The 16,543-nt window shown below is 29.5% G+C and overlaps 2 protein-coding genes across 2 annotated transcripts; both read left to right on the top strand.

Annotated features, from left to right (window-relative positions):
- Nucleotides 1-1,963: 1,963 nt before the first annotated feature.
- Nucleotides 1,964-4,769, top strand: LOC111032850 (syntenin-1-like). The gene is made up of 5 exons (XM_022313315.1): nucleotides 1,964-2,328; nucleotides 2,524-2,781; nucleotides 2,868-3,103; nucleotides 3,521-3,784; nucleotides 4,512-4,769. Exons 1-5 carry the CDS (start codon nucleotides 2,278-2,280, stop codon nucleotides 4,555-4,557), a joined length of 855 nt encoding a protein of 284 aa, XP_022169007.1. The 5' UTR covers nucleotides 1,964-2,277; the 3' UTR covers nucleotides 4,558-4,769.
- A 1,364-nt stretch (nucleotides 4,770-6,133) lies between these two features.
- Nucleotides 6,134-11,408, top strand: LOC111032849 (probable protein phosphatase 2C 6). Its single transcript, XM_022313314.1, has 9 exons — nucleotides 6,134-6,495; nucleotides 6,815-7,067; nucleotides 8,903-9,097; nucleotides 9,161-9,202; nucleotides 9,272-9,563; nucleotides 10,001-10,082; nucleotides 10,521-10,755; nucleotides 10,825-11,045; nucleotides 11,115-11,408. The coding sequence occupies exons 1-9, from the start codon at nucleotides 6,385-6,387 to the stop codon at nucleotides 11,301-11,303; spliced, it is 1,620 nt and encodes a 539-aa protein (XP_022169006.1). The 5' UTR covers nucleotides 6,134-6,384; the 3' UTR covers nucleotides 11,304-11,408.
- The last annotated feature ends 5,135 nt before the right edge of the window (nucleotides 11,409-16,543 follow it).

Here is a 16,543-nt window from a genome sequence, read left to right as displayed (position 1 = left end):
AAACCAGTTGAGGGAGAGGGCCCTTCTCTTGCACGATCTACCGTTTTCTATAATCGAACGTTATTGAGTCGATATGAAAAAAATAATCAATACCTGATTATTTGTAATAATATTATTTTTGTAGTTATCTTGTCATGTCGTGCGATTTATAACTGTGGCCTGTTACGTTATAATTTTCAACGATTAACCGTCCAAAAATCTAAAAATATTTATAACTTATAAGCATGCAACTAGCAAGTACGACTCATTTATACTTAAATGAATAGTAAAACGTAAAAGTATCTTTATTTGTCATAGAATGGAATACCTATTATATTAATAATAACTTTGTTATGAACCTATTGATACGAACCATGAGTGGAGGAGAGAGGAGTGATATTGTGCATATTATTGTTATGGATAAATATGATAAATTGATATAATGACACATATTTACTATACATAAAGGTTCACCTCGCTATTTTTTTTCGTCAATTGACACATTAATAAATATTTGATGTTTTAATGAATATGAATATGATGACGAGTATTGATGACTATTAGACAATTAGATAGTTTTACAATGTACTTACAAAATATGCACACGGTCAGAGATGGGAGGGGGCACTCATCAACCCGCCCAAAACCACCACTTACCTTAAAGTCCAGTAGACTACTTACATAATTTATAAAAAATAAAACCTTAAGTGTTCACTCAGAGGTCTTTTTTAAATATTTAAAAATATTAAATAAGTCATGACTTTATAAGCATTTTTAAGTATATTAATGTTTGTATACGACAAACTCATGCCCAACTTGGATTTGGGTTAAAAATATTGAAAAATCCGTCGAGAGAACAGAGATAATGTTGTTACCTTTGAATTTGATAAGGTCGATTGATTCTTATATTAAATCGAACGAAACAAAACGTGAGTTTCAGCAGTTCGTATAATTGGTGTTAGATATTTCTTTATAGCTTGTAAGAGGGAGACAATAAAACATGCTAATGACGTGTGTATCCTTTAAACGATAAAAAAATATTAATAAAACAGAATAATTTAAAAATTAAGTATTTTATTTTTGAGTTTTATTTATTTAAAAAACTGTAGTTTCTAAATTTAAATAACAATTTCACTTTTTAAACACCAGTTGATAATTTATTATAAAGCAGTTAAGCAGTCGTGTGAAATTTAAGTTAAGTTTAATTAGAGTTCAGGACAGTATAAATATATTACAATTTTAGTTACAATCACAAAAATAATTCTGATAGAAATTACAATATTTTAAAATTGCCATTGGGGAACGGTATAGTTTTAACTTTTTCCCTTAAAATATAATTTGTACTTTTAACCACTCGACCCCTCCAGGAAAATAAATTCTATGAGTATTTGCCCGCTATTACTACAATAAACCAGTGTTTTAGTGCATTACCATTCTGCACAGCTACTGTGCCAATTTATAAGGCATTAAGGCATTTACCATTTAATCATAATACATAATTAATAATTATTGTTTATTACTCTTTGGCCATTGCAATATATCCCTTTAAGTTAGTTCATTATAATAACAACACGTCAATCGGTAAATCAATTTGTAGGTATAATACTTTAATATCATCGACACAAACTTCGTGTTAAATGCTTATAAAACATTACCTACCTATTATTTAATCTGATATTTTATACACTATTGTAACTTAATGAATAATGAACATACCATCCTAAGATTATTAATATTATAAAATATATATTATATGTATTAGTGGATTACAAAACTTTTAATAACATTTAATAATATTATTTAGAAACATTTTAAAATACACAGTAATAAATGAAAATAAATATATCATTGAGACATTGACTCCAATTTGGTTCATCACTCGTGTTAGTGTTTTCCCTGTCGCCCCACCACCTGTCCTTACAAGCGGTTATCAGCTGAATGTAGAAGATAAGGCATAACAATAATAGATGACTCATACGGTCATACCGATTACCGACATACCATTATAGAACATCCTCTTATTGTCTAAAGAGTATTATTATTATTTTTATTATCATTCTGTGGTATTACTGCAGTATACTGTGTACAGGTTATTACTGATTACTGAAGTAGAGTTACAACTTACAACATACAGAGTACAGACTACAGAGAACAGTTCACAGTTGTAAAGTTTACTAACATTTGGAGGAACTTGGTGTTCGTTGTACGATTTTTTCGCACCTTGACTTACAAGCATTTGACTATTTCCAGTCTTCGATACTCTTTTGTACTTTACTTCTATAAAGCCAAACCAACGTCATGTCACTATACCCTTCTTTGGAAGATTTAAAATTGGACGAATTCATTAAGGTATGTCGTATTTGTATGTGTTGTGTATTCACTGGTGAATAAAATATTGTGAACTGTTCATACATAGTGGAATTTTATTTCAACAATTAACCCTTTACTTTTAATAGTGCCTGCCGTGAATGATGTCATTTTTAGAATTGATTATTTTTTTTGTCATATACCTACCTAATTTTGTTTGGTTTAAACTCGTTGCAGACACAAAATCAAATTGTCCAACAAAATGACAATCCACCTCCGTTTATGGCTATTTGTCCACCGCATCCATCAGGTATGGATCAAGAATCACTAGGTGCCATGTACCCAATACTCAATGATTATTTGGGATTAGAGCTCAGTATTCTAGCACAGAATAACAGCCTAGATAATCCTTCCCAGAAAATTCAAACAAAAAATAACACTGTAGCGATTCCATTCCAGGATATTCCAACACATGTGACAAATGGCGTTCGTAAGGTTAATAAGTGATTTGTATTTTGTATCTAATACTGTTATTTGTGTTATAGTGTTCTCAAATTCTAAAATTTATTTTGTACTCTTAGTTGGTGTTATGTAAAGATGGAAAAGGACAAATAGGATTAAAAATGTCTTCATTCAACAATGGCATATTTGTTAGCGTTGTAATTCAAGACAGTCCTGCTGCTAAGGCTGGGTTAAGATTTGGTGATCAAATACTACAAATAAATGAAGTTTTTGTTGCGGGAATGAGTGTTGATAAAGTGAACAAAATTTTTAGAGAATGTTCAGTAAATAACATAAGTGTTATTGTAAGAGACAGGTAAAATGGAAAACTATAGAATTTCTCTTAGATATCAGCACACCATTTGTTTTCATTCTGATCCACGGCGCAACAGCAAATTTATGTTTAGCAGAACCAACCCTGTGTTGTTATTTATAATATTGGAAAGAATTCGCCTTTTATCAAACCTCTAGTTAAGAACATAACCTGTGTCCCTGCTTTTTTATATTTTAATTTTTATACAATTAATAAGCATTTTTAAATTGTTAAAATGTACACGTTCATAACTGTGGGGCACAGGTAATGTTCTTAAACTAATATTTGTTTATAGGTGAATTCACTCTAACATTGAAAGTAATAACACAGACTTGGTTTGTTGTGTATGGGTCAGGGAGAGAAAACAAATAGTGTCCTGACATCTTCTTAAATATATTTATCAACATTTTTTATACTTAGGCCTTTGGAACGTACAATAAATCTGTACAAAGACCGTGTTGGTCAAATTGGATTTCAGTTTAAAAATGGTAAGATTAACAATATTGTCAAAGATTCATCAGCAGCTCGTAATGGAGTGCTCACAGATCACCAGTTATTGGAAGTCAATGGACAAAATATTATTGGCATGAAAGACAAACAAATAGCGGACATTATTGCTAATGCTTCAGACTCAATTAGTATAACAATCATTCCAGTTTCAATTTATGAACACATGATCAAAAAGTATGTTTAATTATTGTTATTAGTCGTTTAAAAAAAATAACCTTACCATGTTTAACTTGTGGATTGCGTGCTGGCGCCAATTTGTGCCCTTAGGGTTGTGCAGCTAACGTTTGACATGTAAGATAAACATTTGAAATAAATTGTTTATATTTGTTGTTGAATGTTATTTGATCACTGGTTAGCACTTACTGCGGTTTAACAGATGTTTAAAAATATTCACCTATATGCTGTTTGAAAATATGACCATAACTGTTTCTTTTTATTAGAAGTTATTATTATTAGATTATTATTATTTTAAGTTATTTGATGTTGACACGAGTGAGAACCACTAAAAACTGTACACAGTCAACAAGTTAAACATGCTCTGTTATATAGCTTGTTTTTTAATATTATTAAATATTCTGTGTTTGTTAGTCACTAATCTAATATTAATTAATTTGTGTGATAATTCCTTTGAAGTCAAGAATTGTAATACTTAGCCCTCTCCACCCCATTATACTTGCTATAACTTTCTGGCTACCTGTAAAACCCTCGTCCATTATTGTCTGTAATTCTCAATTTATTATTTTATCCACTCTCAAACTATTTAATCAGGCTGGATTCAAAATCTAAAAAAATTAACTGTCTTCATAATTTAATAATTCATTAGCATAGACTTGTTTATATTATATATAAAAAAAAAATGCTTAAAAATAATAGCTTATTAAGTATTTAATTTTAATTTTAGGATTGCACCATCATTGATCAAGAACATAATGGATCATTCAATTTAAAAACAAACAAGAAACCTACTCATCTGTTGAAGTCATGTTTAAAGTTTATTATTTACTTAACATAGTTTTATTTTAATTTGTTATTTTACTGTGCATGGAAAGGTCATCCATTAATTAATATCATCTAGTTATTTTTATACAACTTTAATGGGCAAGATATATCAAATTATACTCACTACTTAAATTAAACTATCATTCCATTGATTCCTATATTTTTTTATTCTTTGTTTATTTTTAACTATTATTTATGGATATTCAATTCTGAAATGTTATACAAAGAATTTGGAGTCAGTTTATAATGTATATGATAACTGAATTTTATTTAAATTGAAGTAGAAAAATCTATTTGTTTTTACAAATGTTTATTATAGATCTTTTATTATTATTATTATTAATTAATAGTTAGATTTTGTTTTATATATATTTTTTTTATTACACTAGCACTATAATATTTACATTTTGTAGATAAGAACTACAATTAGCTAAAGCTTTGTTCTAACTTAATATTATAAACTATTTTAGTTTACACAATGGTTTTTTTCTATTCATTCTTTAAATTGCTAATCCTATCACAATAATATTCTCCGATAAAATATAGTCTTATAAAGATAAGCCAACCAGTTAATAAGTGTAACTTATATATGTACATTTAAAATTCAATTTAAATAAGCTGGGGTGGTAGGAACATAGTGCTCTGAAAAATAGTTTTGGATGGATTTGGGTGGCTGACATAAATTGCAGTTGGTGACTAGTGTTTAGTATGTAGATATTGTTGCTGAGATGACCATTTACGAATTAGTTAAAAAAAAAGTTCAATTTCCATAGTATAAAGTATGTATAGACTTGGTTTGTAGCATTTTAGGCCCATGAAAGGAAGACATGATTAAAGTATTCATAAACAAACAATTCACTACGTGCCCAATATTAAATAATATCTTAAATATTATGTTTATTCAGTAAGCAAAAACAATGATAAATGATCAGGAATTTTGAAAATATGTTTATTAATAATGACTCATACATCATCCAAGTCATAGAAAGTTGGACAGCGATTAACCGAAGAAGTATGAGTCACTCAACTTCAAAGTTCAAACTAATTTCATACATTTTAAAATAACCGATTTTTACGAATTATTATGAACCGATTATAAATCGTGAAATCTTATAGAAGTAATATAATATATACAATAATACAATATTATGTATAATGCACATGCGAAGTCTGAGGGAACAATCGCTTTCATTGTAAACACCAGATTTTCGATCAAGCGAGAACGATAGAAAACTGGCGGGAAGGATTTCTTTCGGAAATTAACAAAGAGATGGCCGCCGGAACGGTAAGGTTAGACAACGACGCGTCACCCAGTCCGCCGTCCGGTCAACGGCATTCCCCGGTGATTGCGTCGACTGATATTCAGATTTCGGATGAGTCGAACTTGCCATGGCGACGGTTGGGCGACGGGCGCCGGGCGGTCCGCGAACGCGAATCTCTTTGTATTTTAATTCGTACCGGGCGGCGACGGTTGGTAACACCGCGCCGATCGCGCGCGATTTATCGTAAAACATTTTTCGCCGCCGCCTGCCACCAATAGCGAACGCCGATCCGCGTCCGTCGGGTTTTTCGCATCGTTAAATTGGTATGGCGTTCACTACAGACTTACCGCGGGACTGAGCAGCACGTCCTCCGCCTGAATCGCCGAATCCACCGTTAACCGGTTAACCGCGAATTACACCGTCTCGACCGACGCCGACAAACAACAAGACGACATCCGGTCCGGAAACAACAAACGAAGTATAATCGACATCAAGCACACGGTTGATATAAACATGGGCACGTATCTGAGCAAACCGATCACCGACAAGGAATCTCATGACACAGACAACGGGTGGCTGTCTTGCGGTTCTAGTTCCATGCAGGGCTGGCGTGAGTCTCAAGAGGTAATGATATAGGATTTGAACGGTCTTCTCGAGAATTTCGAGACTGTAACATCTCCGAACTTAATGCAGATCCAACCCTGTTGGAGGGGGTGAATTCGGAATATTACCTTTATACATTTAGCGTGATTAAAATGATCAATGTGCTCTGTGGTGGTGGGGGGACGGGAGCGTGGATGCCCCTTTGCACTTCTGCTATAGGATTATCTACCCACGAGATGTGTTTGGCATCAACTCTTTCTGGAAGAAACCATCTTGCGTTTAATTGAATCTTGGTGTTTGTTCGATGTTTTTGTATATGTGTACATTTTTATTTTTATAGGATGCTCACAACTGTTTGTTGGATTTTGACAAGAGTGTTGCACTCTTTGCTGTTTATGATGGTCATGGAGGTGCTGAGGTTGCTCAGTATGCAGCTGAAAAGTTGCCTTCCTTAGTTAAAAACACCTTGTATGATGATCAAGACTACGAAAAAGCCTTGATAAAGGCTTTCATGGACTTTGACGACAGTCTAATTGAGACACCCATTGTTGAAAAATTAACTACTCTCCGAGAAGAACTTAATGAAGAATGTGGTAGGTTAATAATAAGCAGTAGGTAGTTACTAAGTACATAGTTATACATAATTCTTAATTGAAAAGAGGACTGCATTTTCTTTTGAAATTTGATCTGTAAATCTTATTCAAAAACAAATTATTTAAAACAATTTAGAATCATTGTAGCAACACTAATGAGATATCATTGAATTTAAAATTCACTCTTATTACTTTTGTGTATATAATATACATCACACCATACACTTGATCATGTAGTGACAAATTTATTTTCCATGATATTAAATGCAGAGGTTAAATATAAAATAAAGACATGAAACAATTTAACATGAGACATGACTGTTAACTTTTATTTTCAGTTTTATTGGGTATGGCTATATTATTATGTAAATTAATTTTGATTAAATGAAAATCAGGTTCTAGAGCAGGGATTGCTGATCAGTTTCTATTAGATCCAGATAGTTTGAAAGAAAAAAATGTTGAGGGTCAGAAGAAAGTTAAATATTAGTTGTATAATGTATTTATTTCTGTATTAAAAAGTAAAAATATAGTTTAAGCTGTTTAAGATTTATATAGTTTCATTTACAAATATTAGTACAATTTATGCTTCAATGAGAGAAATTACATTTCTTATCCTGAGCCAGTTTTTTTTTTTAAATTTGGTATTCTTGGAAACCAACTATTGGAAAGAGTGTTTTCAGGGTGTAAATCAGTTAATCTTGAACAATATATTGCATTCTTTAAAAATGTGATTTTGGAGAATGAAGTTTCAATTGTATTTGAAGCCAAACATGGTACCTAATTGTATGGTCAATGTTTTACAGTTTATGTACTTATCCAACATGTGTTGCTTAAAAATCTTCAGTCAATGCAGTTTTGTGTATTTGCAATGAAATATCTTCTTGCAAATCAATAATTTCCATTTGAAGTGAACATTTTGAAAGGTCAAACAATTTTGTAGGACCGTAGGCAGCCTATTGTAGACTCCTACTCTAGAGGCTAGTTATCATTTAAACCCATCTCTTATACCTTTAGTCCGCATCACCAAAACCGGCGGCTGGCCGCACCTGCACCCCAAACCACGGTGTAGACATTGGTTCTCATTCTATTATTGACTCCTGCAACGGCTGCAGCACGGCACAAACTGTTATATTGTTTGATAACCAATTCAACAAGTATTCTGCTTGGAATGTGGCGGTCAGCCGCCAGTTTGTGCGACTCTGACTATAGTATAAAACAATCTCAAACATAAAAGTTTCAATTAAATAATAATTGACTTGTTTATAAAATTTAATGCTCTTTCTATATTTGTTTATTTAATAATATCTTCTTCAACTTATTTTTCATCTCCATCATTTTAAGTTATTGGGGGTACAAAAATGAATAGATTTTGTTTATACTGACCTAGGTACTACGAATATTTTAAACATGGCATACACATAATATTGTTTCTTTATTTTTTAGAGGACCCTATGTGTTTGTATAATATTTACACATAATGTAATATATTTTACATTCAGAATAATCCATTTTACTGTTACTGTTTAATTTTATTGTGATTTGATTTACTATCAAATTCGAAGTCAAGAAAATTATCTAGGGTCACACTAGGTTTGCTTGGATATTTTAATTATGAAGCAAGGTATGAGCATTTTAAAATACTCATGCCTTTAACATAATCCCAATAAAACTAAATTATTTGTATTTTAAGTGGGTAGACATTGTCTTATTGTATTTACTTTTCCAATGTATGAAGCAACTATTTAAATAATGTCTACATAACTACTTTACTTTAATGAGTATATTTTGTTCCAATTAATTGATATATAGATTATAATGATAAAAAAAAATTTTAGCTGATGAAGAGGAAGAAAAAGAAGAACTCAACGAACTTTATGAAGAAGCTAAAATGCCAATTGAAGACATAATATTGAAGTATAAAAATAAAATAATAGAAATGGATCAGAACAAAGAAAAACGCATTAGCAGAGAAAGTGAAGATGAACCGAGTTCTTCTAAAGAATCTTCAATTTCAAAGCCCGAATCTAGTGGTATGTTAGATAACAACTGTCTTTTAGAAAAATATGTTAATGTATTACTTTTATGATATTTAGTTGAATCAAATGATGCCTGTGGTTCTAGTAGCAGCGTAACAGGTATATACTCATTTGAATTTATCTTATTGTTTAAAATATATTCATAAATTGTAAAAATTGGTATTATAGATGACGATAAAAAAAATGTTGGTAATGGAATTGATGAATGTAAATCTAAAGATGCATCAGCTGAAAGTTCATCAAGTTCTAAAGTCAATGGCACACCAAATGATGACGAGGAAAAAGATGCAATTGAAAAACCTGTTCCTGGAAGTTGTGCATTTGAATGGGGGCCCAGCAGTAGTAATGGGCAAAACGGTTCAGAAAAAAGTTCTGGAACTGCGTGTTTAATTACTGAAGATTCAGAAGATGACACTGATGATGATGATGATGAAATGTTCGAAGCCTCAATTAAGTTGGAGTAAGAGTTATTATCAAGTGTTTAGATATTATGTGCAGAGACATGGAATAAACACAAATATTAAATATTATTATGCAAATGTAGTTAGTTACAAGTGATGCAGTTCCTGTATTTGTACATATTATTGCTTTATTTTCTTAAGTTCACATAAGATCTTACTAGTCTATAACTTCTAAATTTAAATAATACATTTAAATCAACCTATAATAAGATCCTGTTAATCTATTGTTAAATAATATTGTATTTTAACAATTCATTAAAAAGTACTGAATAGAACTCTTTATTTTTCGATAAATATCAATATGTTAGTGTCATGGTTTCCTGTTGCCTTTTTCACCCAAAAGGGTACCATTTTAAATTGGTAACAATGCTTCAAAACTTGCATTTTCACAATTCAAGTTGAAAAATGTGTATAATATATTTTATTTTATTTTTAGTGATGAATCAGATTCAGACAGCGATGAAGAAGAAACACCGAGTAATAGTTTTGTATATGAAGAAGATGAAGAAGAGGATAAGGTAATGAATAATGTTTCATTTTTATATTGGATAGTGTATATATTTTTGAAAGAAGCATTTTATTTGTTTTTAGTTGTTATTTATCTATACTAGTGGTTCCAAATTGTTCTGATTCACATTTTCCTTAATTTTACTATTAATCTGATGGATCCATTTATTATTTTTTTTCATACTGATTCATATGAATTGTTTTAAAATATATACAGATTGTTTATTTCTATGTAAATTAACTTTCTTATCTATGCCTTTTGATTCTACAGTTCATAATCAATTTTCTAACTACCTTAGAGTTAGAGTTATACTCTAAACCTAAACAAATATTTTCTAACTGTAAATAAAGCGTACAAGGATAATATTATATAAGCTCTTATGAAATATTCTAAATATTTCTTTGTATATATATTATTAATAATAAATATCTATTCTTTTTTATCTTAGCCAGGAAAAGATAGTGGATGTACAGCAGTAATGGCTCTATTAGTAAACAATAAACTTTATGTTGCTAATGCTGGCGATTCAAGGTGTGTTGTTTCTATTAACGGAAAAGCTCATGATATGTCAAAAGATCATAAACCTGAAGATGAACCAGAGTTAAAGAGGATTTGTAAAGCTGGTGGCAGGGTTTCAAGTGATGGCCGAGTGAATGGAGGCTTAAATCTGTCCAGAGCTCTGGGTAATTATTTCTATTATTCTGTGATGTTACTAAAAAAAAAAAAAATTCTAACTAAATACATTTTTTCAGGTGATCATAATTATAAAAAAAATAAAGATCTTCCAAATACTGAACAAATGATAACAGCTCTACCTGATGTGACTGTCTTGGACATGACACCAGATAATAACGATTTTCTAGTATTAGCTTGTGATGGTATTTGGAATTCATTAAACAGCCAGGAAGTTGTTGATTTTATTTTGGAACGTATCAACAAACCAGATGTCAAATTATCATCAATTTGCGAGGATGTATGTAGATATTTTAATTTAATATTTGTATTTAATTTTTTCATTATTATGTTAAATTCATTATTTTAGCTGTTCGATCATTGTTTGGCACCCAATACATTAAGTGATGGCACTGGTTGTGATAATATGACATGTATCATTGTTAAGTTAAAACAAAATCAAAAGCGTTCTCGTACAGATGACGAAGAGGATGATGCAGAAAGAGCTGAGACTAAAAAACATAAAACAGATTCAACGGAACCTGAATCTGTACATTAATGTTCCTCCTGGCATCGAAGATTTGATTTGACGAGCTGTTTGTATTTGTTTCTGAATTTTACAGATGCATGCGACTGATTTATGGATTAATTTCTTTCTTAAATTTTAACGAGAAAAAACATTATCTTATAATTTATATAATAATATTATTGTAGTGTAGTTTTATTATATTTTTCATAATTAAAATTTCATATGATAATAAAGTTTATTTTATCATTTTAATAATATTGTACATAGTTAATTTTAATAATTAATTTGACACAAGTATTTTTTTAATTACTTTTATTAAATATATATATTGCATATGTATTTATTAGTTATAATTTTTTGTTCATATTTATTTATTTTAATATTTCAATTAGGTAATTTAATTAATGGTAATTCAATAAATATTAAAATGACTAGTAATCTTATTTAAATTAATAATTTAATACTAACTCAAATAAACAAATGTTTTGGTTAAAAAAGTACAAAGTTGTAGTCTTCATTGGTGTTAATTTAAGTAAGTCCATTTTCAAGTATATGAATATAATATATATTTGTTTGTAAAGTAATTACTAATTTGATATCATATGCTTTCTGCAAAGTGTTGTCAAAAATATCACTAAAATTGTTATGGTGGTAAAATCCCAAGCTGCTAAATTTATATTATCTTAATATTAATACTATAACTTAATCATCTTCAATTATATGTAAATAACGTAATAGATCTTAAGACTAGGACAAATGATGTTATCTTTAAATTTGATGATAAATTACTAATTTCATTCTAATATTAAAACTATCAAAACTAAGCTGCTTTGTTAATTTGTTGTTACCTACTTGAAGACCGACTAAAAATGTGTTTTTAGGGCCTCTTGAAATTGAAACAGTATATTGATAAATTCTTTGATTGTCAACATTGTATTCTTAATTTAGTATGAAATTATAAACATTGTTAGGGGCCTTGCTACTACCATCAATTTTAGTTGGAAAGTGACAACATGTTTGTTAGTTATTGCATGATTTTAACTCAGTAGATAAGTGTCTAACGGTATACTGAACAAAATTTAATCTAATTTAATTTTTAATTCTAATTGAAAGCTTGAAGTTATGGCATTTTACTTATATGTTGTCAAATTATTGTTGTCGTTATACTAAAAATTAATAATAGAATGTGCAATCTATAGACATTTTTCTGCTGAATTCAAATCCTTTTCTTAGAATTTAAACCAGACAATGTTAACTAACTTTAATTTTGTCAACTCTATAAGTAAGTTGCCGTTAAATTTGTGTAGTGTATTTTATATTGTTATGGAGTTATTAACGTCATGTCTATGTGCGCTAGTGATTGGGTTACATCAGTATCCTCATTGGACCTCATCCTAACCTAACTTAGCAGATCCAGGGTGTAAATATCAAATTTAGAAAATGTCTATTGTTATTTGTTCCCCTTAAGTGAAAGTAATACCAAGACTCCATAATAGTAATGATTTATGAACAGTGACCATCAGTGAAGACTTAAAAAATAAACGATTCTGTTATAACTCATATTATTTCTTTAGATTTTGGATAGCATTAGGTATTAGGATAGTAATATAGTCTAACACATATGATGACAAATTGAAATAAAATATTTACATTTATTTTAATTGTACTCAATATGAAATATAATTGTTAAGCTTAATATAACAATATTATTTATATTTTAAGACATGTATGTAGTTATATCCAAACAAACAAAATTATTATTTTTATAATACTTTTTATTAGCACAGTTTCTATAATACTAAATAGTAATTACTAATGAAGAACCACTCTCATACTTGACGCCTGGACATTGCCTTTCAATTTATTAATACAATATTTTATTGTGAATACACTAAGATTAGTGTATACTTATACTTTATAGTCTGGCCTATTATTTACATGGTTAAGATTAAGATATTATTATTTATTTTAACAGATTAAATCATTAGTATTGCAGAATAAATGAAATTATTATGAAAAACCCAAATAACGAATTGGTACCACTTACTAGAATAGTAGGTATTAGGTACTAAGTAATAACTATGATGTTATGATTCATTATTATTCCCTTTTTCAGACATATAATATAAAATAGGTAATTAGTTTTCAATCAACTCTGCATTTGTTATTCCACAAACAAATGTATTTTATCTACCTATCCAAGTATTTCTAACTATAAGTTTTCTTATTTACATGGATACAAAATTTAAAATTGTAGGAATTTTAAAAACGTATTCAAATATATAAATACATTGGTACGGTATAAATCTGATTTTATTTATAATGGCTGGAAATTAAAATAATTTGAAGTAAGTACCAATGGAAACACTTAAAAAATCTCATTAACATCGAAATCTGTTGGACAGCATTGTCGGCCGTGATCTATAGTTTCCTCTCAACATTTTACGAACTTATATTCGTACAAATCTGTATTGTAAAATGTTTTAAAAGTCTGCTAATTATTATTTACATCGGCCTCAAAATAGTTAATTTAAGCCGTTTACTCGTCAAACAAGCTATTGAAAAAAAAAACAATATTAGATAGGTGGTAGGTAGGTTGGGTCTATCTAATAAATCTAAAATTGTCTGTGGACTGCTGTGTTTCATACGATATTATATCCATGAGCAATAAACGATTTACAATTGAACACCTTCATACCTTAGTAGATAGTACCTAAAATAATACTATGTGTATCGTGGTTTAGAAAAATAAGTGACCATGTGTCTAGCTGGTATCTAAATGGTATTTAACTAATCGTAACCAACTACTAATCGATACTGTAGAAGTCTAGCCTTTAAAAAATTGCATGTACAGACAACATAATATTTTATGAAAATAAAATCACGGTGCCTACCTAGTTCCTAGAAAGGTACATGATACATATTAGTATATTATATATTTTATAGGTATAACGTTATAATGATTAAACGTTTGGTCTAAAATATCGAAACAGCGCTTGCAGTATACCTGGCCTATTTATATACAGTATGTCGGCGGAACTACCTACTAGCATTAGTTATAAATACATGGTCTTTATAATCAATGCTAATAGGTGTATTTGTTTTAAGTAAGTTTAGGCAATAGCCAATATTTAGGTACAACTGAAGTAGTTAGGTATGAAACGTGAGTAGACAAATGGCTTATAGACCGGCTGTGTATGATATTTGATAGATTTATAGATGTAATTTTTTGTCAAATCTTCAGACAAATGGGAATCCATAATGGTTCGATTTTCGAAGGACGCCGGTAACATATTTTTTGTATTATATAAATTATGTCACTTATACTCGAGCTGCCTCGGGATAAACGCATCTAATAAATACCTACCTAATAATTTAATGCCCACCATTATACGACCATCTAATAATATTCTAAAATAATAACTCAAGCCCTAATTGCTAATACTATAGGTACCTATAATAGTTGAAACATTAGCAGGTGATTAAACTTGTACCTATTTGTGAAATTGGGGGGGGGGGTCAGCAAGGCTGGCCGAGTTCACTGTTGATAAATGGTTTGTTTTAGGTAGGTATATTAAGGTTAGAGTTAACATGGAACTTAAAAGTATGTATTTAATTTTTCTTCACCTCAGTCATACAAATCGCTATATTTTATCATCTGTATTAGGTATATATTCATGTGATGTACAATCAATTATTATTGAAAATATAAATATATTTACATTTATATATTATATAATATCATATATAAATTATTATACAAAAACTTAAAAACTTGTAATACTCTATTATAGGTCATTGTAGTATTCGGGTGCGTGGACAACCCCAAAGAAAAAAAAATTATGTCGAAATACATATTCCTATAAGTATGGTAGGTGCAATGATAAAATGAACAATTATTTTTACTAGGTGGGTAAAATTTAACGTTAAAACGCAAACAGAATAATTACTATAATCCTTTAAACATCTAAGATTTAATTTTTAACATTTTGAATTAACAGTAAGAAAGATTATATTAACCAATTATTACAGCCTATTGGTATTATTGATATATTTTTATAATTATGTATTAGCAAACACTTCGTCCAGATGTATTCAAAATTTCAAACTGCAGCGGGTATTATGTGCATTATTAGAAAACGTTGGTGAATGGAGCCGCATCAAAGAATCAGAAACCAAAATTAATGTTGGTAATATTCCTTTAATTGATGTAAATATTATTTATAAATTAAAATTATTATACTGATTAATGATGATGGAAACGTTAATGAAACACACTTGACAATTTGAAGTTCTATTTCTAATACCAAAAGTCATTATTATTATCACCCGTATTGTTTCAATTTTTTTCTTAACAATTTGGGGGCCATAAAAATATTGTAAACATACTAGAATGAAAATGTTTAAACACAGACCTTGTCGAATGGTAGGTGTAAGGCACTCAATAGTGCATTCAGGGGGCATAGCTCGTTTCACTCAAAAATAACCCTCCTCGTTTCGCCCAAATTTTGTTTTTATGATTTCCATTTCGCCCAGAGTAGTTTAGATCAATTTAAAATTAAGTTGTCAATGATTGTAAATTATAATATTTGAGTATCATTTAGCGTTATCCAACTCTTTGTTTTCCAAAAATTATTATTTTCACAAAAGTGATAAATTTAACAAATTTGAAATTTAGTCCGCAATATTTATAAAAAATAATCATAAAAAAATATAATTTACTTTATAATAAAAATGTATACATATTATAATAAAATCGATTAATCGTTCAAAATATATTTATTAATAGGTACCCACACTTTCTTTTTAAAATTATTACACATGCTTTTAATGAATTCATAGAGAGTAATTTAATTTGATCGGTACCTCGCGGATCGTTATTTGTTTCTGATAATGTAGTTGCCTTTTAATTATACTTGCATCTTTTGATGTCCTTGGTATTTCAACGCTATTGATTTTTTATATTTGTATCTGTTTGAACATCATTTCTCACAACATTTAACCAACTTGGTATAGATGGAGAGTAAGAATAAAAATGGTCATTGAAGAACGAATGCAACGACTCGCACACATTCGTCGGAAGCAGAATTACATGCCCATAAACAAAGAGGAAATGTATTATCAGAAATGTAATTGTTTACTAAATAATCACAATATTTGGTGGCTCTATCATCAGTTGGGCATTCTGTCATCAAATCTTCAACAAAACAATCAGACACTTCTTCGGGGTCCAAATATAATAAACCATAAGTGTATTTAATCCATTTGCC

Source organism: Myzus persicae, unplaced genomic scaffold, assembly GCF_001856785.1.
Source record: "Myzus persicae strain clone G006 unplaced genomic scaffold, MPER_G0061.0, whole genome shotgun sequence".
NCBI classification, from domain to species: domain Eukaryota; kingdom Metazoa; phylum Arthropoda; class Insecta; order Hemiptera; family Aphididae; genus Myzus; species Myzus persicae.
The sequence above is the reverse complement of the archived record's forward strand: the minus strand, read 5'-3'. Positions and strand labels throughout refer to the sequence as shown.